The sequence below is a fragment of the Rhynchophorus ferrugineus genome, unplaced genomic scaffold (genome assembly GCF_030347505.1).
Source record: "Rhynchophorus ferrugineus isolate W39M unplaced genomic scaffold, kcgeb_rfMv2 rfM9, whole genome shotgun sequence".
Lineage (NCBI taxonomy): Eukaryota > Metazoa > Arthropoda > Insecta > Coleoptera > Curculionidae > Rhynchophorus > Rhynchophorus ferrugineus.
The window spans coordinates 41,784,269-41,811,614 of NW_027472588.1; the positions used below are offsets into that span (position 1 = coordinate 41,784,269).

At 33.6% G+C, this 27,346-nt stretch overlaps 1 protein-coding gene across 1 annotated transcript in view; it reads right to left on the minus strand.

The window, feature by feature from the left end:
* Positions 1 to 27,346, minus strand: part of LOC143203020 (neuroligin-1) — a 294,443-nt gene that overhangs the window by 40,790 nt on the left and 226,307 nt on the right. Inside the window, exons 7-8 of the mRNA XM_076415110.1 lie at positions 17,166 to 17,372; positions 8,346 to 8,812 (exon numbers count right to left, since the gene is read on the minus strand). Coding sequence (XP_076271225.1) covers positions 8,346 to 8,812; positions 17,166 to 17,372 — 674 coding nt within the window. The remainder of the gene's footprint in view (positions 1 to 8,345; positions 8,813 to 17,165; positions 17,373 to 27,346) is intronic.

Genomic DNA, 27,346 nt, shown 5'->3' on the forward strand with positions numbered 1-27,346 from the left:
TTCTAAAACAATTTTTAGGAGGCTATTTAAAGAGTTGGTGAAAAAGTAAATTCGATTTTTGCTACTAGGTAGCTTTATAGTCGCACGCGTTTAGTGATACTTTTCTACATTTGTAACAGTCTCTCGAAAGATTCTATATATATAAAGGTAGTGTCAATTATTCACTCAATCAAATATTATTGCTAATTGAAAGTGTTGTTAAAACTTTCTCGATGGTCATATTTTATTATTTATTTCCTAAAGAAGAGGTTTTTTTCTTTAAGGGTTTCTTTAGAAAAATCAATAAAATGCAAGTGATGGTAGGTGTTTAGTTGAATTGGTTCACTCAAGTGCTTAGTGTGACTGAACAAATATTAAGAGAGACTGTCTGGAAAGTCTTGGTACATCTATCGTACAGCCCGGATATTAATATCTGTTGGATTAGTATTTGCTACGCTTTTTACAAAACTTGAAGAAAAGTGAGTAAAGGTGATCAATCAAAGCGATACATATATCATTAAGGTGTATAAAATTTATGTGGCTTCGAAAAACATTAAAAAACCTAATATTACTGTTCTCTAACCCATTAAAACACCACCCAAAAACAAATATGGCGAACTATTTCAATCGTTGATACCTTCGTTATTCCTACTTATTCCATTTTATCTTATCTTACATCGTTCTAGTTTTACAATAAACACACCGGAAATTTCCGGGTTTCTCTCAAAAGAAATCAACGGGGACGTAACATGTAGGAATAAGATAAATCTGAATGAGTTAAGTAAAGGATGACGTATATAATTTATTTGCCGTTAGGTCTTTGGCATCGTTACCATCGCACAAATAAAGATGAATGGTTTTTGGAAACGGGGAACGCATTTTTCTTTTATTACTAAATTATATCGGTTCATTTTCTTTCCTCGGCATTTCACTTTTTCTCATTTTTATCTCGGCTGTTAGGGAGTTATAAGAATTTGATGAATTTATAAATATTTATATATTGTTTATTTATGATTATTAATTTTATGTGAACTGTTTTGTGACTACAAAACAGACATCCATATTATTCAAACCCTCAAAGTGAGCCATTTCCTGAAAAAATCAAGTCACAGATCCGACTCAAAAATCGTCTCTATCGTAGAGCTCGTACCACCCTCAACTCGGCAGACAAAAGGGAGGCCAACAGAGTAAAACGAGAAGTGAAGGAAATCATTAAAGCCTGGTTATCCGAGAAATAGAACTCATTTCTTGCGGACCAAAGGCTGTATGGCCCCCCAACTTTCTGGCGACTCTCTAAAAGCCTCGTTGGAGGGCTAAAGTCAGCGGAGACAAGAACTTTCGCAGTCACCGACCACGAGAAGGCCGAGCTCTTCGCTAAAACCTATGAGGCTCAAATGGAATGCCTCCCTCCTGCTACAAATATAAATATTGCCGAGAACGACGAAAACATTAGGAAGGCCAACTCCGTTCATTTTCAAGTGCCTCCGATTTATCTTCTAGACCATCTAGCTATTCCTAAAATACTCACGCAAATGATCAGAAAGATTCGAAACAAGGAGGCCCCGGGTTTCGTTAATATTTCGATAGGCCAACTTAAAAAACTTTCCTACAAGCAGCTCGCCGAACTAACTAATATCATCTACTCCATTCTGAGGTTGCAACACTTATACACTTTATATCGGAGCTCTACTCGAGATATTTCTTCACTCTTCGTCTCTCGGACAATAGATGTATTACCGAGCTGGCCGATATTCTAGGCCAATAACTCATTGGGCTCTTCGTGACCTTATTGTACCATAGCCAACACTACCCCGTCGTGCTGTATCTCTAAATTGTCTCGACCTTTTCTGGCGAGCGATTAACTCATGTACCGCAAGCTGCGTGGTGTGATAACGATGCCGTGTCCTTGCCTGGCCCTTCTGCCTCTTAATGGTGTTAACGGTTACGGGTACCCTCCTTACTAGCAGTTAAGAAGTATCAGTTAGGATCATTGGATCAGCTGATAGGGTGGGGTTTAGTGGGTAGCCCAGAGACAGTCTGCACATAATCAGACCAACTCGCTTATTCTTGCGGGTATTCCCGAACAGGATTCCCCTTTTCGGTTTCAGACCAAAAAAAAGTAATAATGGTTATTTGGTGAGCGATAGTCATCTCAATATAGGCTACATAAAACATAAAACTACCGCAGCAAGAGTGACAGCTGAACTCAATATTCACTTGAGTAATACTCCATGAACATTCATCGAAAAGCTTAACTGCGAAAGAGCCTGTGCAGCGACCATACAATTTGGACACTTGGTGAATGACTCTTCTAGTGAAGGATGCTATGTATCACCATTTACATTGTTTCCTACAAACGGCTGGGTTTGTGTATGAAGATCCCTAAAGATGCCTATTATCGGGACTACTTGCTCCTTACAGACAAGAATTGGGATTTTGCGTTAATTGAGATGATTTAGATGGCAATATGGTGGTATTCAACTAGTCATTTCATTCACTGTGATCATACCAAATCAAATACTGCGATATTCCAAGAGAATTATACGTCAACAAAGAACTTTAGAACATTATTTAGAACAAAGAGCGAGGAGTAGATTTCCATCTTCAACATCATTAAAACAATTGGCAGATGTTATAGTACAGGAATGGAACAACATTCCATGGTAAAATATTCACTTTAGGAATCTGTTTCGCGAACAACTCCAGCTGTTTTAAAAGCAATTGTTAGCTTATTTATAAATAAATATTGTGTATATTTTAGATGTTTATATTATTTTATAGCACAAAACAATAGCCGAGGTTAAAAAATATGGTAAATGGTTTCGTATAGTATGCAAAATAAATAGGTATCAGACTATTCATTAAAAACCAAAATCAGTAAATACATTTTTCTCCCTTTTGTGAAAAAAAAATATATAAAGCCGCCCAGAACCGAAGGCAGCCATTCCACCTCTCCCATGTAATAAACTACGTCTCTCGACATAAGACGCATTTCTCTTTTGGGTCGAATAAAGTCAGGTTTCTAACTTCAAAGAGGCAATGTATCCGGAAAAAAGGTAATTTTCCCGATAACCTCGGACGCATTTACTTTATGAGATATGTTCCAGATAGAGTCACGAATGGGCTTTCATATAAGCGGTGCATTTTACTACGGTCGTTCGTGACCTAACTTAATAAGGAAATTTGCATGATCTCCAACATCCGTGGAATAAAAGCGACCACGGAGTATATCCAATCTGCTTAAACTGAATTTTCGCTAAAAAAACACACCGGTCCCGATGTTGGCCTCTTGATTTACTCATACGGTACGTTCCTGAATGTTGTTTAATCAGAGATTTTTCTGTTAACTTTTGGGTTGGGGCGTAATTGGATTTTATATTTTACTTGTTGAATAACACTTAATTATTTGAACGCAAACTGGGTTCGGTGCTGTTTTATTTGTTTTAATGTAGTCATTTTGAGTGGAAATGGAGGATGAGAATGTTAACTCGTCATTTTGTCAATATTAAGAGTGGAAATTAATTTGTAGGAAATTTTTTATTGAAACACCAACTGAAACAACAAAAGAAAACTACTAAACAGTTACCAACTGACCTACAATTAATTTTTAGGCTAGTTAAAAAATAGGTATATATATAGAATCACCCATCGGTCCTTACTCAGTTTTTAACACTGCCGTCTTTTCTATTAAATAAACTTTACTGCCCCGACTTGTGCCCTGTCCAAATGTTACCCAAAACTTGCAATTCTCATTCTCACAAATTCATCATCCCCTCAACTTGATTCCACAAGTCCATTATGGTTTTTGAATTTGCTTATGTAATAGCAATTTATTTTTTTTATAGATAATTAATACTTTTTCCAATTAACCAATACATTCATCTATATTCCCATTTTATTTCTTGTTTATTTAATGTACTCTTTCCAGCGAAATTTTGGTACGTGGCGCTGTTGCTAAATGGGACAACAGTGTGTTATTGTTCTATGTTCAGTTTCATTATAAGTATATTTAATATGCACCTTTGGTTAACTTTTATTCTCCAAGTCTTGGTCCAATTATGAATGATTTTTGTTGAAAGACTGTAATAAGTTTTTCTGCTTCCAAAAAGCAATATAATGTTGATAATTGATATCTAGACATTTTTTAAAATATAACTCTTTCAGTGGAGATACTGTATATAATAGTTACCATGAAAAATACTTATTTCCTACTGGGCAAGTTGTTGAACAACACAAGAGAACTAAAACGTACCTTATTGAAAGAAAAAAAAGATATATTATTTTTCACTATTCACCAAACCAACAAATTTCTTTCGTTTGTTTTTTTCTTCTGCTTCTCGTTCAAAAAGATATGGCGTAAATAAAGCCTCTCGCTAAAAAGAACGACCAATGTAGAATTCCCTTTCAAACTGTTGAAAAACTAAAACCCCCGCAAACACCATCTAACCTTCTCTCCTTTATACAATAAACCACTACGGTCGAAGAATGGACACATTTCTCTTTCGGGTCAAATAAGTATCGGTTTTCGGCCTCAAAAGGTATTTGAAAAGCCTATTTTTCGATAACCTTTCGATATTTACCCTATAAAAATTTCCGGGTCGAATTACAAATGGGTTTGTTAGCATGTATATCTAATTTCATACAGCTTTTACCACGTTATGATTAAATTATTTCCGGAAAGTGTATAACCTTTATACTTTTTGCGGTAACAAATGACTTATGACATTTATTTATATAGTCCGTCCGATAAAACAGCCGATTCACATCATAGACGATATCGAAATACAATTACATTTGTAAAAATGTAAAACTGGTTTTAAATTCAGTGGTGGTATGAAATTGGACTTATGGTTTTAAATATTTGCAGGTTAATAACCTCTAATTATTATCACTGACGTTTTGAGGAATTTTTCAGACATTTGGCAACAGAGTCGGCTAATACCAACACAAATCCAATTTTATAGATTGCTTCTGTTACATGTGTTGGCTGTTTCATTGGAAGGACTGTAGGTTTTTTTTCTATTGCATTTGCATCTTGCATCTTGGCCTACATTTTTCTCTTTTCTCTGTCATCCATCCGACCTATTTATATTTCTTTCACCAATTCATAGGTTCTTTGTAGTTTGTACTTATTTTCTACAACTTTTATTAGTCCGAATATGACTCTTTCCATTCCATCTTTTTAGCAAATGAACTATTAATTATAGATTGGTTTATGAAATGTATATAATTTTTAATGAATTAGTATATACTGCAATAGTAATTATAAATAAGTTTAACAACGCCAAATAATGAAGGCATTATATATTAATTATCCAATAAAAACTCAACACAACAAATTTACATCAGATATTATAAATAACCTTTACATTTTCAAGTAATCCATTCCCGTTTTTTTATATATATTCATAACATTTCTTTTTTGTATAACTTTTTTGTGTTGGCAACGTTTTCCTTTTGTAAGTTATTTCCTTATTTTTCTGTATAGCCGACGCCTTGCTTGTTTTATTCAAGAGAAGCAGTTTTTTCTTGTATAAAACTCTCTTATACTAAATTGAAGTAATTTATAATATAAAAATAGCACGCTATTGCGTATTGATAGGGTATCATTTTTTCGTATGAAAGTTATTTTATCTTCGGAAAATTCTGAAAAGTTAATGATGTTTTATAAATGTTTTATATTTGTTATTATTCGGTATATTTATTCTAGTTTGGGTTTCTGAAATGAAATAAGTTTATGCTAAGTAAAACAATGTGGACCTTAATAATACAGTAGCCTGCATTTTAGTTTTAGTATGTTGATTTAGGCCGAAATGCGGGGCTGAAATACCAGACGTGTAAACAAAGTTGAAATTAGTTTCAAAATCAGCATCAATCTTCAGAATATAAGTGACTTTTCTTCCATTTATTTGTTTATAATTATGTTTATATTTCCAACTACTATATATTTCGTTAATATTTGTAATATGTTAGCCTATTGTTATTATATATTATTCTTGTATGATATTATATATTTTACTTAGGATGAGAGAACTAAAAAAAAAACAGTATTCGACGTTTTGTGTTTCGTACAGTAAATTGTGTTAAGTTTCCATTTTATTTTTGGATTACGTTTACTTCCGTGTCTGTAAAAGCATGGATTCATGAATAAAATATCTGTCAAATTTACATCGTAAGTATAATCTATCCCGTATAAGAAATGTTTCAGTATTAAGACCTTAGTCTTCTGAAACATACGTACATTTTTATTTGCTTGATTTATTGCATCGCATTTGCAAAACGGATTTCCTTTATGTACGTGATATGACAGAAACTAATGAAACTCTATAAAATAAAAGCTTTTTACATCAATTGGTGTTTTTGTTTCACTCATGCCTTAAAGTTAGACAAATATACATCTTTTCAGAGTAATTATTTATTATGCAAATAATTCTAATATAATCATCAATTAATTCGTATATTTTCGGACAGTTTTTCGTAAATTACGAACAAAATTAAGAAAGTTTTAACAAAAATGTGTACAGTTGGAAATCTATAACGATTAAATCTGAACATTTTATACAGCCACTGTCTTGACTAGTTTGGTATTAGTATATACGCATATAATTGTGAAACAGATAAGGATACTTTACAGTAAACCAGTGCAGTTTAGTTAATTTCAGTTGCCCTTGGCGCGAATATTCAAGCTGCTTTGCAACAATAATCTTGACTAGTGCGATAATGACGTTAATACGACCAATACACTTGCGGTATATCCTATTACAACCAGCAATTGTGGTAATACAAGATATCCAGTGGCATAATTTCAGCGACAGACATTTGAATAAAATTACATACAAATCTAGTATATTTTAATTAAATACAAAGATAATTTCGATGGATTCTGATATTTTGAAAGGGGGTAGGCATTTTTCTATGACATGTATGATATAATTTTAAGAATCCTATCGAAGAAATATATTTTTTAATATGTTTGATTAAATAATGTAGAAATAACATAAATTTAAGGTTTATGAACTGTCATTTCATATTATTTATAATTCGTATACATTAATTATCTTGTAGATTGTGACATAAATTCATACTGAGAGTTCATACCCGATACAAGTCTAATTTCAACACCATATGTAGGAGACAAGGCCCATATCCAGTTAGGTTACAACATGTTATAGGTTGTGTCATTACTCCCATATGCTACTCCAAATAGGACGGAATATTATATAGTCAAGTATATAACAGAATTATAGAAAGTCTTTTCTAAAATTAATTAATGAACATTTTAAATGGTAGACAAATATTTAAAAACTATTTATATTAACGGGGTTTATATTATTTTACTGATTTAGTTATACATTTACAGACTAAATTAATAATACATAAAAGGAATAAGATTATAAGATACTAGCGACCCGCCCCGGCTTCGCACGGGTGCAATGCTGATACTAAATTAAATACACTACAGAAAAAATATGAACGTTGTATATAAAAACATAGCGGCCCGCTCCGACTTTGCACGGGCATAAAATATATATGCCTATGTCACTCAATGAAAACATGATTAAAATCGATCCAGTATTTTTGGTTCATTCATTACTGCCCTTGGCCTGCACGCATTAAATTTGGAGTAAAACAATTCCTCTTCCCCTATACTTACTATGAAGATTTCCTGCTATCTTTGGAATATCTAAATTCATACAATTTTTATTACATTACACATTTTTAAACGCAAATTTTAAATTTGTAATATCTCCGAAAATATTTGTTTAATTTACATGCTGTAAGGAACCATATTGATCTATATTAATTGCACACTGTATTTAAGGTACTTAATTCGATAAGGATTAATGCCGTATTGCTTAAAATAGCTTCGTAAATAAGCCATTTTCTCACGTAAAAAGTAAACAATCAAAATGGTTAATGTGGGTTATCCCTAAAAGATAAACATATACCATCGCGGACTTTTTTGTAGACCTTTTTATGGTGTACAATACTATAGTACATTAATTTGATCTAACTCGTAGGGTTAGGCAGCGTTTTTGCTAATTGCTAAATAAGCCTAAAAAAATAGGTTAATTTACGACATCACGTTAGAAACCTCTAAAATTAGCAATGTTGTCTTAGTATATTATGCATGTATTATACATATAAACCTTCCTCTTGAATCACTCTATCTATTGAGAAAAACCGCATCAAAATCCGTTGCGTAGTTTTAAAGATTTAAGCGCACATAGGGATATAGGGACAGAAAAGGCGACTTTGTTTTATACTATGTAGTGATTAATAAGATATCAATAACGATTAACCCTAACCTATTAATAATATTTTGATTAAATGATATATTATTCATGAAAGATACAAGAACTTACCAATGGCATGTCTCTTTCTCCTCCGTGATGCTGAAAATGTAGAAAAAACGTTTTGCCACCACTGAGCGAATGTAAATAACCTATTCGAATCAGGGGCGCCACGGTGTGGCCGTCACTCAACACGTCCAGGGTCGCGTCCCGCACACTCAACGGATTCTGACTGGGCTTCTCCCAATCCGTGTACTCGTTCTTCAGCGTCGAGAATATCTCGTTCAGATGGAAAAAATACGAGTTCCGAACGTACGTCCTTAAGATGCGGTCGCGTTTCGTCTCGTTGAAGCCGAACTCGAGGTCCTGGGCGTTCAGATCGAGGTAGGACTCTGTGCTGGTCAACGCGAACAGCAGGTCGCGGTCCGGGAAGTCGGCCAGCTCGTATCCGGCGGACGTGGCGACGGTCGAAGTACTACTAGAGGGCGGAGGTGCGGTGGGGTTGACCAGGATGGTACCGTCGATGAAAGGTGCAAAACCTGAAACAATTCCAATATTACATACAAAATAATAAATAAAACGTAATAGGAATAGTTTTTATACATTTAAGTAGAATGAATTTACTGTCTTAAGTGCCATAATCGCCAACTATTGGCTAAATACTTCAACACTTCTGATATACTAGGGTTTAAAATACTCTACAACTAGTTTTTGGTATGAAACTGATGCACGTCATCAAAACGTATGACGTCAAAATGATGCCGAATCGAATTTGACTTTTGACTTACAACATTTGCCTGTTTATAACCTCTTATTATTATCACTAATGTTTTGAAGAATTTTACAGGCATTTGGCAACATCGCCCACCGCTTCCAATCCAAATCGTATTTTATAGGTTGACATGTAGTTCTATCTCCATTTTAACCAGGACAAAATGAGAAACAAAATTTATTACAAATTGCATTTCGCAGTATATTTGACGTGACCTATGACGTAAATTGTCTGTTTTATTGGACGGAGTATTTATAAATTATGTTATGATTAAATCAAACCCTTAAAGTACTAAAAACTATATTATTAAGATTACATAAAATTGCCAGGTGCGTTATTAATTCCTTTTAGGTTCTTCGCTAAAGAAAATACATTCTCCACATGGATATTTCGAAATTATTTATTCAAAGTGTTGGTCATCTGTGTTTTTGGGCTAGACCATTCAAGGAGCCATTTTTTAATGGAGCAAGTTTGGAGAGTATGATAGGTACGATCGAACAACCCACAGTTTATCAATGTATAGTTTAAATTGATCATTTTCTGTCAGCAGCGTTCATAATTAAAGCTTTATATAGGCTATCAACAGTTCGTAATACACTAGAGCAATCTGGTTCGATGACTTAAGTAGCTGATGGGTCGGCTTCGACAGATGACAACCCTGATTGATATTTCATGCTTTGAATTTTTCTGCGAATTGTTTTTTTTTGAGCATTTGTTGGGTCTTTATCCAATAACTCCTGCAAACCCGCATCTTAAAATATTTTCGGCCTCCCAGAACGACCTTTCCTTGAATGTTGAGATCGCCACATTGGAAATGTCGAAACTACGTTTCAGATGCTCTTTTGGATGAGGCTTATTCACCGTAAGTCCCCACCAGCAAACGATTTTTATTTTATGAAACAAGAATAGTCATACGCGCCGTTGTTTTTGTACAAAATGTAATGTGTGTGTGTAAAAATTTACGTTTTTATACGTTTTATAAATCTATAATGGTTAATGTTTAAAATGTAGAATAAAATTATATTTCTCAAATTACAAGATTATTAGTAAAATCTGTTACAAGAACCGGAAAGTAGTTACACACCTGGTACACTACTCGACCTCTTTCATCCTCGATGAAAAACAAAGTTATGCCTTTTTTAGAGATACTAAAAAAACGTTGGTATTTCACGAAGGCTAAATTAACATTTGATTTCATTAGGACGAGGCTGGAGAGACGTTTATTTACCGATCGTAGCGAAGACATTTTTGGAAACGGGCGCTTTTTTCTCTCATCCGATCCGAAATTGTCTCGATCTGATTGACGGATTTTAATTTAGGCCTCGCCTGGAAGTGAAAAGTATTCGGAAAAATCCTTCATTTAAAATTTCGATCTGGCACTTTTATTCGATTCCGATATAATATGTTTTTAATAAAGGACCATTTGCCAACGGGGACCTCGTCCATTGTTCCTTTCCATCGATTAATTTTCCACTGACGGGCATAACCGAATCATTTCCATGTCATTTCCGCACTCCGTCGATAACCCTTCAGCATTGGGCAATTATGCAAATTATTTAGAAAAATAAATAACCTTTATAGATTATATTTCACGTACAGGTAATTTTTAAAAAATTAATCAATATTATACATTATTATTACGGAATCACGAATCAAATTTCCAAAATTATTATTAATTTTAAATTTTGTATAATTATTCTTTTTCCAACCTAAATGAATTTTGACCAAACTCTTTCTAAAGCAGATTTTTTAACCTATCGTATATGTATATAAAAATTCAGCTTCCATATGTTGTCTTCACAGAACTAAAAAACAAGCAAGGATTAGCACTTAATTTTTATAAGACAATATTTCAATAATAAAGTGTCTTATAATTTGTTAACAGGCCAATTGAAAAGTCACAGGCCTGACACATTACACTATAATTAAATCCATATGTTTTCTAGTTAGTACTAACCCTCAAAAGATACGTGTATAAATTCGATAGCTGTCGGAGAATTAGTTTGTGAATTATAGCATTTTGAGTGACGTAACTTTTGTTATTGTGAAAAAAATGGATAAAAAGGAATATGGTGTGTTGATGAAATATTGCTTTTTGAAGGAAAAAAAACAGTTGAAGAAAAAACCTGGCTTGATGCCGAGTTTCCGGACACTGTCCCAGCAAAATCAACCATCAAGGATTGGTATGTAAAGTTTAGACGTGGTGAAATGAGCACCGAAGGCGGTGAACGCAGTGGACGCCCAAAAGATGTTGTTACCGACGAAAACATTCCAAAAAAATCATCAGACACGAAAAATTTACTAACTGAACATGAACATCAGATTATTCACGAATATTTGGGTATGAGAGAGCTCTGTGCAAAATAGGTGCCGCGCGAGCTTACTTTTGACCAAAAACAACGACGAGTTGATGATTCAGAGCAATGTTTGAAGATGATCAACCGTAATAAACCCGAGTTTTTGCGTCGATATGTGACAATGGATGAAACATGACTCCATCATTTCACTCCGAGGTTCAATCGACAGTCATCCGAGTGAACTGCACACGATGAACCCGCTCCAAAGCGTGGGAAAACGCAACAGTCGGCTGGCAAGGTTATAGTGTCTGTATTTTGGCATGCGGATGGAATAATTTTCATTGACTACCTCGAAAAAGGAAGGACCATCAACAGCCACTATTACATAGCGTTGTTGAACCGTTTGAAGGACGAAATCTCCTTAAAGCAGCCGCATTTGAAAAAAAAAGGAAAGTGCTGCTTCACCAAGATAATGCATCCTCTCAAAAATCCATGAATTGGGCTTCGAATTGCTTCCTCATCCACCGTATTCTCCAAATCGGGCTCCCAGGTACTATTTCCTGTTCTCAGATCTCAAAAGAATGCTCGCTGGGAAGAAATTTTCGTCGAATGAAAAAGTGATCGCCGATACTGAGGCCTATTTTGAAGCAAAGGACAAATCGTACTACAAAAATGGTATCGAAAATTTGGAGGGTTGCTTTAATCAGTGTATCACCCTTGAAAGGAATTATGTTGAATAAAAAAAACTAATTTTGGCAAAAAAATGTGTTTTACTGTGGTAGGCCAGGGACTTTTTAACTTAACTCAAATGAATTTTAAGTAACTTTTACTATAACCTAGTATATAGTATTTGTGTCTTATAATTTGTTATAGTTGCGTTGACTATTATCTGTGTTTTCATCTTTACCGTTATTATGAAATAAAATATAATTATGATTCCAATTTAGAGCTTTATTTTTTTTATAGATAAATTGATATTGTGTGCTTTTATGTCTGTATAGCTTCAAACATAGTCGATGGAGTAACTTGAATTTTGAAAGGGTGAGTCTTTCTAACTTTCTCGTGAGGTTCAAGTGACCTAATTTAAACAAATAAAATGATTATAAATAGTTTTTTATGAACAACATCCATGAAAAGTAAAGAATAGGTTGTGGGAAAAATTAATTCGGTTTTTAGCTTCGCCGAATAAATATTACTAATGATTTGTGACTTTAATATTGTATAATAGGAGAAACCAACGTTATTTTTTCCCCAGTCTATTATATAATATTAATTTATCAATATAGAAATGGTAACTAGAAAAAACGAAAATAATAAATAATTGTCTTAATATCTATATACTAATTTGAATAATAAACAGTTCGTTGAACGACGAAATTAGGTCCAAAATACGCGCGCTTCTGAAATTATTTTAGCGGCACGTATTTCCAAGCTGCTTTTGTCGGAACAATGGCGAAAGAAACCTTTTCATATTCATACAGCAACCAGCTTTATCTTACGGTTTTTACTATTATCTACTTGAGCACATATAACTTGAAGTATGTATGAGTGGCTGTGAGTTTTTTTTTACTTCCAGGAACTCGCTAAGGATACTTTACGAAAATGAAGACGTATGACGATGATGTGATGGCGGCAGTGAATAATGGTAATATTGTGAACTACAACGATGTAGAGCTCCGTACACCCTTCTCCTTTTATGCAGCTTATTATAGCGATATTTTATAAGGAGGACGGCGCTGCATACGTTATAAGTTTTCTTTCTGATTTAACATAAGGTATGTGTTAAAAATAATGTTTAAGTAAAAATAAGTAGATACATTATATTTCTCTAATTTCGCTGTCGCTCCTTTCTTTTACTGAGCAGAATTATATGGATTAGTTAATGTAATGGTATAATTTCAAGATATTAATTATTACCAGAAGGAAAACGAAATAGAGTTAGAAATAAGGCCAGCGGTACTGTATAAGTGTTGAGCACGGATGTTAGCAAAAAAGTTAGAACCGGTTAGTGTGGGAGAGGACTGTTTGAGGAAAAACTAAGAAATGAAGTAATATATAGAGAGGAAACATAATTATTACAAATATATATATATATATATATATATATATATATATATATATATATATATATATATATATACCCGTATGTTGAACTATAATGCGAAATAAAATTTAATTAAAACCAAAGTATATAACGTGATAATTGAAAATAATGAAATTCTTTAGCAAAATTAAGCATAGTGTCTAATTAAAATGGGATGCGTAAAGTTTAATGGCAGACACAAGAGAAAAAAACGGACCTTTTCCTTGTGTAGGTCACGACCGAAGACATACACGTGCCGTACTCTCATGACGACCCTTTCAAAGGGGTGGTTTTAAATTCGTCCCTGATTTTGGATTCGATTTTACGACGGTCCTTAGTTTACATCTGATATTGCAGTCACTTCCGAATAAATTGCGCTTTTTTGGGCTTTGTCTCGAATAATATATTTTTAGCTGTCGGTAATCTATAAATATTTTATTACGATCTAAATTCTGTTTTATATTTATGGTTAAAACATATCTCATATTAATAACCTTAAAACATTTGTTACGTTTACAATTATTACTTATTTGAACTCTATTTTTTTCTCAATTTAGAGTGTGCATTTTAGTACATTATGAGAAGGTTCCAGGGTTTGGCTATCTTCAGTCAACGACCACTAGCCCGTGTGTAGTGCTGTTTTATTAGTCTGTCTATTTATTATAGCTGTCTATTCATTATTTTCAGCAGGGCACTATTTTCGTAAACCTGTGAGTTTTAGACTCTGTTATTTGTTATAGCTTATTATTTTGTGACCACCTGTTCTTATACATACTTCTTTGCAGGTATTATAATTCCCTTTAGTTAGCACGTCGCAAATGTTACCGAATTAAATTGGACTTTGCTTTAAAACGTTTTTCACTTTACAATCTCTAATTATTATTATTGACATTTTGTAGACATTTGATAACAGGATCGATCAAAACTACCAACACAAATCAACTTTTATAGACCAATTCAGTTACATATTCCGACGCATCAGACAGCATTCTGCATCTTTTTAACTAGGGTAAAATAAGAATGAAAAGCTCGCTATGAATTTGAAAATAATTTAACATTTTTGCAAACTACATTTGTCAGTATATTCGTGGTCATATATGACGTGCATTGGCTATTTTATCTCTAGGACTATATTAGTATAACTATAGTTATATAATTCATATACCGATTCAATGCTTCCAATATTTTTATCATGAGATTTAAGAAAAGTATAGACATATCATAAATCTCCTGAAATTACGCCCAAGAATATAAATTAAGTTTTACATATCTTGTTATTTGTTTCTAGCTAACATACCAATAGATATATACATATAAAAGCAGATGTAAAATTATTAGCATGTTTATTGTAGTTTCGACATTACATAAAGAACATTTACATGGAAAAGGTAAACAGGATCCGTTTATATCTCAATAAAGAAAAGCAGAATCTAAATTCTCAATAAAAAAAACCAGATGATCCTAAATTCGGTTGATGCTGACTGTAGACGCCATCCTAACACATCTCAATTTGTCAGTACGGAAAATAAAAAGAAATCCGTAACAAACCCATAAAATAGGGCCGCAAAAAAGGCTCACATATTTCGAGAAAAGGCGCTCCGATGTCCCTTTACTCAAACAAAGTGACCCTAATAATATGGAAACGTACTGGAAACAGTCATAAAAGGGAGGACGAAATCCTCGGAAGAATTTAAAGCCATCTGCCTCAGAGGGTCGTCCAGGGATTAAGACATGTGTAAAAATTTCGCCATAATGTGATGGTATGAAAAAAGCCTTTTTTCCCTCGTAGTCATTTGCTTCTAATTATACGTTCAGATAAATGACATAATTTTTTAAATGTATATAAACACATTTTGAGGGTCCTTTTCTGTAACTTTGAAGCTTTATTCGGAGATTGAATTGCTAGATGCGACGTTTCCCAACATGTAAGACACCACTTTGAGAGATTCAGGTCAAGGATCTTCATATACTTTCTGTCTTTCCCCTTTTACATCGGATGTTTAATCAACCACATCACAACAATCAAATTACTATAATCACAAGTTTTTAAAACCTTTTCATTCTCGATAACTAGTTGCTCTTGTCTGTGTATTACAATGTGTCTTTTTTCCAAATATCGTCCAAATAAAGAAACAAAGAGAAATAATAGAAATATCGACATTTAATGAAATAATTTCAATGCTGTTAAACAATTTACTGTGTGTGAATGCAAAACTTCTAGCTAAAATACGTTTTACGTAGGTTTTGGCCAAGTGTTTGGAAACGGCGAACTGAACGCTCATAATGAAATGAATATTCATGAGAATATTGTAAGTTAAGCATTGAAGAAAAATAGTAAAAAATAGAACTAAAAAAAGTTAATTTTGTTGTTAGGTAAAAAAAATATTTTGCAAGAACAATCCAAAAATTCTCCAAAATGTCAATAATTAGAGGTTATAAACCGAAAAACAAATACAATCCAAGTTTAAAATGTGATAGTTAAATGTGTAGTTAACTTAAACTCTGATGCTCTGGTATCAATAAATTAAAATAGAAGTAGACAAATTTATACATCAGAAATTTTTTAGCACATTTGGCTAAATATATTATATAACAACACATATTTTAAATTCACAGAAATATATATCATATATAGCAAAAAAATGGAAACAATTATGATAACTCAGGCTTTAATTTGATGAAAATAGATGTAATTTGGATGATCCATAAAAGGGTACGCGAAAAGTGAAGTTGTGTGAGACAAATGAATTATTAGACATAGATAGAGGGTTTATAATTTTAGAGAAAAAGTTAATTATATATGAGTTTCAAAAATAGATCTTCATCAAAATGAGAGAACAGCTTGAGAAAACAATGTCCTAGGTCAGAATCGTTACAAACGACCGTCAACTGTGGCGAGGTTTAGTGAATAATGTTAGGAAGTCCTACGGTACTAATGCAAGGTACTGGAGAAGCAGCACTTTCTTTTTCTTAAAATGCTGTTATTTCTCGGCGATTTTGTCCTTCAAGCGGTCCGATAACACTATGTAATAGTCGCTGTTGAAGGCCCTTCTTTTTTCAAGGTAGTTAATAATAATTATTCCATGAGCATCCCAAAATACAGACGCCATAACCTTGCTAGCCGACTGTTGCGTTTTCCGACGCTTTGGAGCGGGTTCATCGTGTACAGTCCGCTCGGATGACTGTCGATTGGACTTCGGAGTGAAACGATGGAGCCGTGTTTCATCCATTGTCACATATCGACGGAAACGCTCGGGTTTATTGCACTTGATCATCTTCAAACACTGCTTCGAATCATCAACTCGTCGTTGTTTTTGGTTAAAAGTAAGCTCGCGCGGCACCTATTTTGCACAGAGCTTTCTCATACCCAAATATTCGTGAATGATATGATGTACACGTTCAGTTGATCACAATCAATTTTAATTTACGGTCATTCAAAATCCTTTTGTAGATTTTTTACATATTTTTGTCGGTAACAACCTCTTTTGGGCGTCCACTGCGTTCATCGTCTTCGGTGCTCATTTCATCACATCTAAACTTAGCATACCAATACTTGATAGTTGATTTTTCTGGGGTAGTCAAAAAGCAATATTCTATAAAATATTACTATCCAAAATTACAAGGAATACGAAAAAAAGTCTGATATAGAACATCAAAAGTGACAAACAAATTACAGCTCCGACAAAAGCCAATAAACCTTGTAAGAAATAATCTTGACGCAAAATACATTATTTACTAACCTGGCAGAAATCTGGGAGTATCTACTTTAATATTAAGTAAAAAATTTAGGGGCTTCAGTCTTAAACACGGGGCCAGATCGTCCTCGTACAAATCGCCGTGGCAACCTGTATGTTTCGCCACGGTTCGCTTCACCCAAAGGGGATCTTTTTGCAGCGCCCACGGGCTCAATCCGGACCCACTGAGTAGGATCACTCGATGTAGTAGTTCTGCAATAAATAAAACGATCGTTTTAGTGGATTTAGACGGTGCAGGTTAACACTGAAAGAAATCGGGTTAGAGCTACATACGCGAGGTTCGTAAGTATTTCCGGCAGAATTAACTTTAGAGGGGATCATCCGTTTTTAAATTATAAAGCTATTAGAAATATTTCTCCGTTGAGGATAGCATTTATTATAAAAATAATTCTATATTTTAACTGATCTCCTAGATTAGGATAAATACTAGTTTAGGAATAAAGATACTTACGTTTTAAATTGTTTGAAAAATATATGTGAGCTTAATGTCTTCTTGCTTTATTCTAAAATGTTATTATTGTACCCTCAATCTTAAAAGTTCCGGTTTCTTCTCTGATAAATCAAGACCTATAATGAGGTCACTCAACTTTACACAACAACTATTTCTTGCTTTTTATTTCAAAATTAGAATTGTATGATGTTGAAGAGTTGTTGATTTTCAACTCATAAACTATTGCAATACAAACTAGTAAAGTATCTGAATGTTGAATAAGTCAAGCAACAGATGGAAGATTCGGGCACTACTTCATTATCCCTTTTTATTCTTATTGGCAATAGAATAGTGCTTTTGTAAGTGGAGTCAAATCTCAATAGCAGTTACGTATATGGTTTGTAGACTATCGCTAAACTCTAGACACAATAAATAGAATGTAGAAAATATTAAATGTTATTTGTAATCAGAACTAAGGTTTATTATAATTATTTCTGAGTTTTGCAGATGAAAATATATGAGATTAGATTATTTTCGTTGTTTTCCTAAATATTTTTTTTATCAGGTTTGGAACTATAAAAAACAAACCCAGGTCCTACCTAACCACCTATCCAAATCGTGAATATTTCAAGGCCTACCAGGTGTTCAATCTTTCGATACCATATTTTACAGTTTTAACATACATACTTTATAAATCATTTTTTAACGAACTCTGGAAATTTATTTGTACAGCTACTAGATAAAATTAACTTGCAAAGAAACAACAGTTAAATTCGGTAACAGGATTTAAATTTCATTTATTAAAATTTTGATACTTATAAACCTTGGCAGGCAAAAGTTCTCCTTAACTTCTAATACATTTTTAAATTACTTAAACCTGTTGGGGTCTAAACAACTCGGTAACAACACAACTTTTCGTAAGAATATTATATTGGGTTTAAAATATTCTCGGATAAATCCATTTCGTTTGACTTTTCGAAGTCATTTCTAAACGTCGAGCATTTTTCAATTTAACTTTGATCAAGGTTTGTCGAAATGACTATGTGATTTGATTTCGGGGATTAAATAGGAGATGGTTTACCTTCATAAACTTTAAATATCAAGTTTTTTATTTGACCCAATAACATTAAGCTTTATATACAGTAATTTAGATATAGAGACTTAACAGAAAACATTTAAGGGGCTATTTTAGTTTAGAAATTTAAATAAAACGATTTTTTCATATTTTGAAAACTCACTCATTTAAGAACAAGACCATTGGTGACGTGAGATCAAAAAACAAAATTTTAAACGTGTTTTTCTCAAAACTCCTTTTTTTCGATATGTTTGACTATATGTTTCAAGTTCTAGTGAGCCAATTTACTGGAAATTTGGTGTGCTCTTTCGCTATGCATTCTTCTATCGTATGAAAGTAACACTTTAACAAATTTTTTATTTTTATAAAATTTGCAAATGTTAAAAAGAGATTAAGAAAAATTATCGCTTTTATTTTGGAACAGACATAAGAACACCTTTTCCGGGTTACTAGAAAAGTTGCAATTGTATCAGTAATCGTGCGCCATTCCTCCTTATGTTAGAGAAAAATAGGAACGTGTAAACTTATATACAAAAACTTTTGGATTAGTAAAGATGTGATGTGTAAAGAGTGATGCACAAGATGCTCAGAAGGTTTAAAATATATACTTTGAATTATGTATATTATTAACATTATATATTTATGATCATTTTTTAAATATTTTACTTGACTGGACCTACTGTTTAACGTGGACTCCGAACCGCGATCCTTGGCGTTAAACCAACTTAGAAATCATCTCAGAACATCCAGACATTCGGTCTTACCCTGGTTACTGACGTGACTAGGATTAGTTTCCTTGTCGAATTTTACACTCTTGTCTAGGACATATTCAATCACAAACATACATTACGACCATGCCTCAGGTGAATTAGGACCTGCGACTATCGCAGCAGTAGCTGGTCCGTCCTGTCGCGTTTGCCATTGCGCCAACCAAGCCGGTATGGTCATTTTTATATACTACTAGCGACCCGCCCCGGCTTCGCACGGGTGCAATGCTGATACTAAATTAAATACACTACAGAAAAAATATGAACGTTGTATATAAAAACATAGCGGCCCGCTCCGACTTTGCACGGGCATAAAATATATATGCCTATGTCACTCAATGAAAACATGATTAAAATCGATCCAGTATTTTTGGTTCATTCATTACTGCCCTTGGCCTGCACGCATTAAATTTGGAGTGAAACAATTCCTCTTCCCCTATACTTACTATGAAGATTTCCTGCTATCTTTGGAATATCTAAATTCATACAATTTTTATTACATTACACATTTTTAAACACAAAATTTAAATTTGTAATATCTCCGAAAATATTTGTTTAATTTACATGCTGTAAGGAACCATATTGATCTATATTAATTGCACACTGTATTTAAGGTACTTAATTCGATAAGGATTAATGCCGTATTGTTTAAAATAACTTCGTAAATAAGCCATTTTCTCACGTAAAAAGTAAACAATAAAAATGGTTAATGTGGGTTATCGCTAAATGATAAACATATACCATCGCGGACTTTTTTGTAGACCTTTTTATGGTGTACAATACTGTAGTACATTAATTTGATCTAACTCGTATGGTTAGGCAGCATTTTTGCTAATTGCTAAATAAGCCTAAAAAATAGGTTAATTTACGACATCACGTTAGAAACCTCTAAAATTAGCAATGTTGCCTTAGTATATTATGCATGTATTATACATATAAACCTTCCTCTTGAATCACTCTATCTATTGAAAAAAACCGCATCAAAATTCGTTGCGTAGTTTTAAAGATTTAAGCGCACATAGGGATATAGGGACAGAAAAGGCGACTTTGTTTTATACTATGTAGTGATAGGTTACTTTTTTTTTGCTGGAAAATAACCAACTGACAATAAATAACGGATTTATACTTGAAGAACTGTTGTGTTGACTGTTAAAAGGTCAACGTTCACAACAAAAACCTGTTTCAATCAACTCTATTCAAATAAAGGAAACAATCCCAACACAATAAAAGCTTTGGTAAATGTTGCTGTTTTCATATTTTTGTTCGTACATCTTGGGGTTTTACATATTTTTCCACGGAATTCATAATAACCTTCAACAGACTCCTTTTTGTTACGGCTAATAAGATAGGTTGGAGCATCGACATTTCTCGGGAAAACAAAGTAGCCGTAAAGAAAAATTTTGCGGTTCGGTCGGTTCATTACCCAGGGGTTCGACAATAGAAGTTTAAAATTGAAAATAAGCCACTTATATTTCTTAAATGGTAGCGGTAAGGTCGGAAATTTTCCGAAAAGGAGAGCTTTTGTTTCGTTTTTATTTTTCCCAGTTTTTTTGTGTCCTGCCTTGGGACAGACGGAAAGTTAAAAAATATATTTCTACGGTTAAGTTGGTAGAAGTCGTTTATAATGAAAATATCCTGGGGGTTTCGTATTTTGGACAATCTTTTCCCCCCTTTTTTTTAGCACGCTGTAATAAAATGTGTTTATGAAAAGATTTTGTTAGGGTGAAATTCTGTTTAGAAGAATTGTTCCATTATGAGCAATTTTACGGCTTCAAATGTAATAAGGAAGAAAAACAGACGACAAAATAAATCTCGATTGTAACATGGCGTAATATCACATAATAATTTATATAATAGAAAATAAAGCAAATGTGGCATTTCAAACACGTTATAGTATGGCTTTTTTGAATAAATATTACTCAGTTACTTTAACATAAACTATATTTCTAGGATTCACAGCTGCGGTCAATTGCAAGTCCTGCGGCACCAATATGAGGGTATTTTGATTGAGATAGTGTCTACAAGCTTCGGCTTTGGATTCATGATAATTATATGTAGTTTCAAAACCATCCAGTAGAAAAACACTGAATCTTTAACTCGTGTTATAAAATTAACATATTATTTCATTCGGGAACTCGTAACTCAACAGGGTAATTTAAAAAATATTCAAACATAAAAGTGAATATTACAGGAGGGCATTATTCACGGCGTTAAATTTTCAAAAAATAAATGTGTAATTCGGTTTTTATGGGCCCAGTTTAGTAATACGGGCTATGCGTTCAGTTTGTTTTTGAATACATTTGAAAATTATTCAAATCACAACGGAAATTACGGCAGGACCGGTTTTGTATCTCGGAAATTATGAATAAAGTTAAAGCAATAAAATATAAAACGTGAAACAGTTTAAATAAAATATTTTGAGCCGGCTTGGTGGCGCAGTGGTAAAGGCGATGGGACGGTCCTCCTATTGTTGCGATAGTCGCGGGTTCGAATCCTGCTGTGGCATGTTCGTAAATGTATGTTTGTGATTGTTTAAAATTTGTGATTGTTCTAGGCAAGAGGCTAAAATCCGACAAGGTAAATGATCCCAGTGACGCCAATAACCAGGCTAGGTGAGACCGGATGTCTTCTGGGATGATTTCCAAATTTGGTCATTCGCCAGTCGGTAGGCTTAATGCTGAGGACCGTGGTTCGGAGCCCACGTTAAACTTTAGGCTCAGTCCGAATAAACCCATAGTTGGTAAAAGGAGACTATAAAATATATATAAAAAAATTTAAGAAATAAGTTTACTGAGAAAAATGTTAACAAATATTTGTATTTATATGTATTCATAAGTTAAAATAAGCGGGTCCTATATGTCCAGTAGGTGTTCAGTACATTCTATTTTCAAAATACTATAAATAAAACAAAAGTAACTATAAGGTAAGCAAAACTATAAGGTAAGCAAAAAAAACGACAGGACCCCGTGAAATAACAATATCTGAATGGCGGTATATGCATTGGTTCTTCGAATGCTGAACTTTTTATAACAGAACATAAACTGAATGAAGAAATTTTCGATATGTTTAATATTTGTTAATTGATGTTTAATTCTAAATTCGGAGCAACGATGAATACAAAGAAAAGGAAGTTTGGATATCTTTTATCGAAGTTTGTAACAACTTTTTTTAACAAAATTTTTTGTTGCCTTTTTTCAAATCAAAACCTTTATTGCGATATTCTTTTAATCAATTCCAAATGGTATATTCTAAGTAACGATTACATAAAAACAATTGCTGTTTTATGAGTCAGTGAATGTTATGTATTCTTCTAAACATAATCTCTTTCTTTGACCATTTCTTCAGGTTTGGAAATAAGAAATAGTTGCTGAGAGGCAAATCTGGAGAAGCAGTTCGTAGCTCAATTTATTGATTTTTGAAATGGTGGCTACAAACATGTGCACTCGTGTGTTGATTTGATGGAACAACACATTTTTCTTCATGAAATGCGATCGTTTTTGCTTCAAATGAATATTAAGTCAGTCCTAAAGACCTGAATAATATTCTTCGGTGGTCACCCTTTCCTCGCTGGGCATCGTCAATCACTCCTTCGAAATAGTCACCCGATGGCGCTTATGGTCGAGTGTAAAAGGTGATGTACCCATTCAATTGAGATGTCTACAACATCCGCCATCTCACGTACTTTCGTTATTGGATCGTCCAATATTATTCCTTGAATTTTTTCGGCGATTTCAGATGTGACTGAATGTTGTGCTGGTACGATCGCAAAAGAGTTCAGTAAACCACTTTCTAACCATTGAAATTGATGGTTTTAGTGATTTTTTTTAAACAAAAATTAATAATTAATAATCATGCGAAAATAACTTTTTCTATTAGTGTAAAAATTCGAGAAGATTTCTGTTATCAATATTTGTCAAAGAGAAACTAAATTAAAAAACTACTAAAACTACTCCGTAGGAAATTCACCGACCAGAAAAAGTCACCGATTTACCGAACGGACTTCGTATATTTTTATATTTATCGTGAAATCACGTCGAAAAAATCGTATTCCTTAAACAACTTAATTCCTGCTATCCTCGACCGTTCTGCGTAAAGCTGTTATCCCGCATCCCTCGCATCTTACTTCTTCATTCTTGTAAATATCGCATATTTGTTGTCACACAGAAGAGGATTTTAGATTCGGAAACGTACATTCACCGAAGCTGTAGACGTACTCGAACAGGACAGTTGGCAAATTTCTCACGAGAACTTCAATAATGGACTGCAGTCCCGCGCCGCATTCTTAACTAAGCCGAAGCCTGCGGCGAAGCCCACTGTGTGGCCGCCACATGGGGGCCGAACAGTCTCCAAAGTGGCAACGAGGCAAAAGCTTTAGCGAAGTTACAACGAAAAGTCAAGAATAAACATACATTTTCGAACGGTTCTGAAAGTTTGTGGCTGACAGTCGGTGGCGGATTTCGTCGAATTGGTATTGCAGTTATTGCTGGCGGCTATTTCATTATTTCGCCTGGAAGGCTGTTGCTTGCTACCTAAATATAAATTTAAATATTTTGAGAGAAAACTAATTCACTTATATAAATAAATCGACTGGTAAAATATAAATTGATATGATATAACTTTTAAAATATTTATTAGTTTTAGAACCATAATTAGTTTCACAATTCGAATATTCGTCTCTAAATGCCAAAGTTTAGACTTTTAATAATACCTCCTCAAAAGAATATTTTAAAAAGTGTAAAGTATTATTATTAAAGTTTTGAAGAATTTTGCAGACGTTTGACAACATTGCCCACCATTACCAATCCAAAACAAATGGTATAGACTGACCCTGTTACATGTTCCAACGCATAAGACATCATTCTCTCTCTTTCTAACTATGATAAAATGAGAAGGAAATATTTGTTCCTAGTTTAAAACGAATTTAACATTTCTCAACTGTAGTCGACGTCATTTATGATATACATACGCCGTTTTTATTGGACGGGTTATATCTAATATTTAATTAGTCTAAAAGCTTTTCACTTAAAAGCTCATTAACTGCATTTCTTAACATTAAAATAGAGCTGTAAAACTACATCTGAATAAAAAAATTGTTGGCATTTCGGCAAAATGATGAGGTTGAGACGGAAAATTAAAAGTCTTCTTATAAACGCACTCTGTTGGAAAACAATTCTAATTTATTCAAAACCCTGATATTTATATTCCAGTATGGAAAATCACTAATATCCCGAAAATATTGGGAGATTTATAGTCTCGTAGCGCAGGGTTTGTTTTCCGATTCGATTTATGGCATGGCTTTGAGCGTATATAAAGTATACCGCCCGAATAGAGTCAGCGCCATCTAGATAAATCCCAGTTGCAGAAAGTCTTTTATTGTTTTGAAACGTTATACCCGATACTTGTTCGGAAATTTTTATTTCCCTAATTCCGGAATGGTTGTACTCACTGTACAGTTGAGGGCAATATTAATACATTTGCATATTTAATGGTTCTGAATAGGCTTTAAATGAAATCGCATTATTCACACGTGACCTTTTGTGACATTTAATTCATTATTTCCAATTGTATCAAAAACTGCCTTTTTTCGTGTATTCATTTTAAAAGAACAATAATTTTTACTTTACCTTTTCCTTTAGAATATACCTTGTATTAAGTTATCTTTATATCAAATATTTAAATTTTCTTTACGAAATAGATATTTTCAATTTACGTTTATTTTCTTTATGTTAAAACAAAGGTTCTAATAAAATCCTTATAGAAATTCTTTTAAAGTTGTGGGCTTAAAGTTAGTTCTTATACATTTAACTTTCGAGGTCAGCTATAACTTTTTCTTTCTGACATATATTTTTTGCGTTTAATTTAAGAAGTTGGGAACTTGGTAAAAAGCCTTGATATTATTTTTTTCTTCTTCACATTACTAGAAACAATAATGTTGTTTAAGTTTGTGGTATTTTCACTGGGTCGGATTTTGTTTCAAGGCAGTAATTCATTTTTACGTCACAAATTTAATATATTCTTCGATTCAGCAAAAGTAATAAATAAAACGATATAAAACGTTATAACAGGTCAATTAAAAAGTCTCCGGCCTACCATAGTAAAACACGATTTTTTGGTAGAATTAGTTTTTTTTATTCAACATAATTCCCTTCAGGGGTGATACACTGATTAGGGTCGTTAGTCGCTGGGGGCCAGATCTGGAGAATACAGTGCATGAGGAAGCAATTCGAAGCCCAATTCATGGATTTTTGCCGTCGTTTTCACTGACTTGTGACACGGTGCATTGTCTTGGTGAAGCAGCACTTTCTTTTTCTTCAAATGCGCACGTTTTTCGGCGATTTCGTCCTTCAAGCAGTCCAATAACGCTATGTAATAGTTGTTGTTGATGGTGCGCATCCCCAAATACAGACGCCAAAACCTTGCCAGCGGATTGTTGCGTTTTCCCACACCTTGGAGCGGCTCCATCGTGTGTAGTCCACTCGGATGACTGTCGATTGGACTTGAAATAATAGAGCTCGGGTGTATTACGCTTGATCATCTTCAAACACTGCTCCGAATCATTAACTCGTAGTTGTTTTTGGTGAAAAATGAGCTCTTGCGGCACCCACTTTGCACAGAGCTTTCTCATACTCAACTATTCTGAATGATATGATATACACGTTCAGTTGATATCTTAGAGTGTCTGGTATTTCATTCAATTTCAATTTGCGGTCATTCAAAATGGTCTTGTGGATTTTTTAATATTTTTGTCAGTAACAAGTTCTTTTGGGCGTCCACTGCGTTCACCGTATTCGCTGCTCATTTCACCACGTCTAAACTTAGCATACCAATCCATGATGGTTGATTTTCCTGGGGCAGTGTCCGAAAACTCGGCATCAAGCCAAGTTTTTGCTTCAACTGTATTCTTTCCCTTCAAAAAGCAATATTTTATTTTTTTTTAACACGCGAAATTCGTTTTTATCCATTTTTTTTACAATAACAAAAGATTCTTCACTGAAAATGTTCTAATTCACAAACTAATGATCGGACAGTTGTTCTAATTTATACATGTATCTTTTGAGGTTTAAGGCTAACTAAAACACATATGGATTTAATTGTAGTAGCGCCATCTATTTGTCAGGTCGCGAAATTTTCAATTGACCTGTTATCTTAAGATTATGTTGTCTGTGGACTATGTGGACTAATATTTGTATGTTAACGCATTTCATTTGAACATTTTTTGAATTAGATTTTAACAGATAGGAAATTTTAATGTTTCATCAATTCACCGCCTTAATTTACTAACCTGTACATCTTTTCAAGCCCGTACGCCAGTACATTTTTAATTTTTAATTGATATTTGACAAAAATATTCTTCAAAAGAGAATAATTACAAATAAATGTAGTAAAATGGATATTAAAACTCTGAGGCTCCAGAACTTTAAGGTTGCATAACTCTACAAAACGTATTTGTACTCTGTATAATAAAAAATTATAATATCGAGAACACATATGACACTATCTAACTACGCTAATATCAAGAAGCCTGTGGGCTTGAAAATAAATAGGAAACTTCAACCAAATTACAGCATTCATTCTAAAACAACAGGCGGGGCTTTTCCACACCACATATATCTGGAAGGTCCCGATTCCATTTGGGAGACTTTAAAACTTCGAATTCAGACGGTAAATCGAAGTGAAAGACGAACATTACGATCGGTAAGGATCACAGGAGATACTGTGCAGGTATTTTCGGCTTTCCTTGCGTCATTTCAGTCAGGCATTTCTCCGGTAATGGACCGGATACAAAAACACTTCTTTGCCGTTGGTTGTCGCGAGTATTCGCCGTGACTGCGCTCTTATTAGAATATACGAACGTTTTAAATTTAAAATTTCACGTATACAGATACGCTTTGTG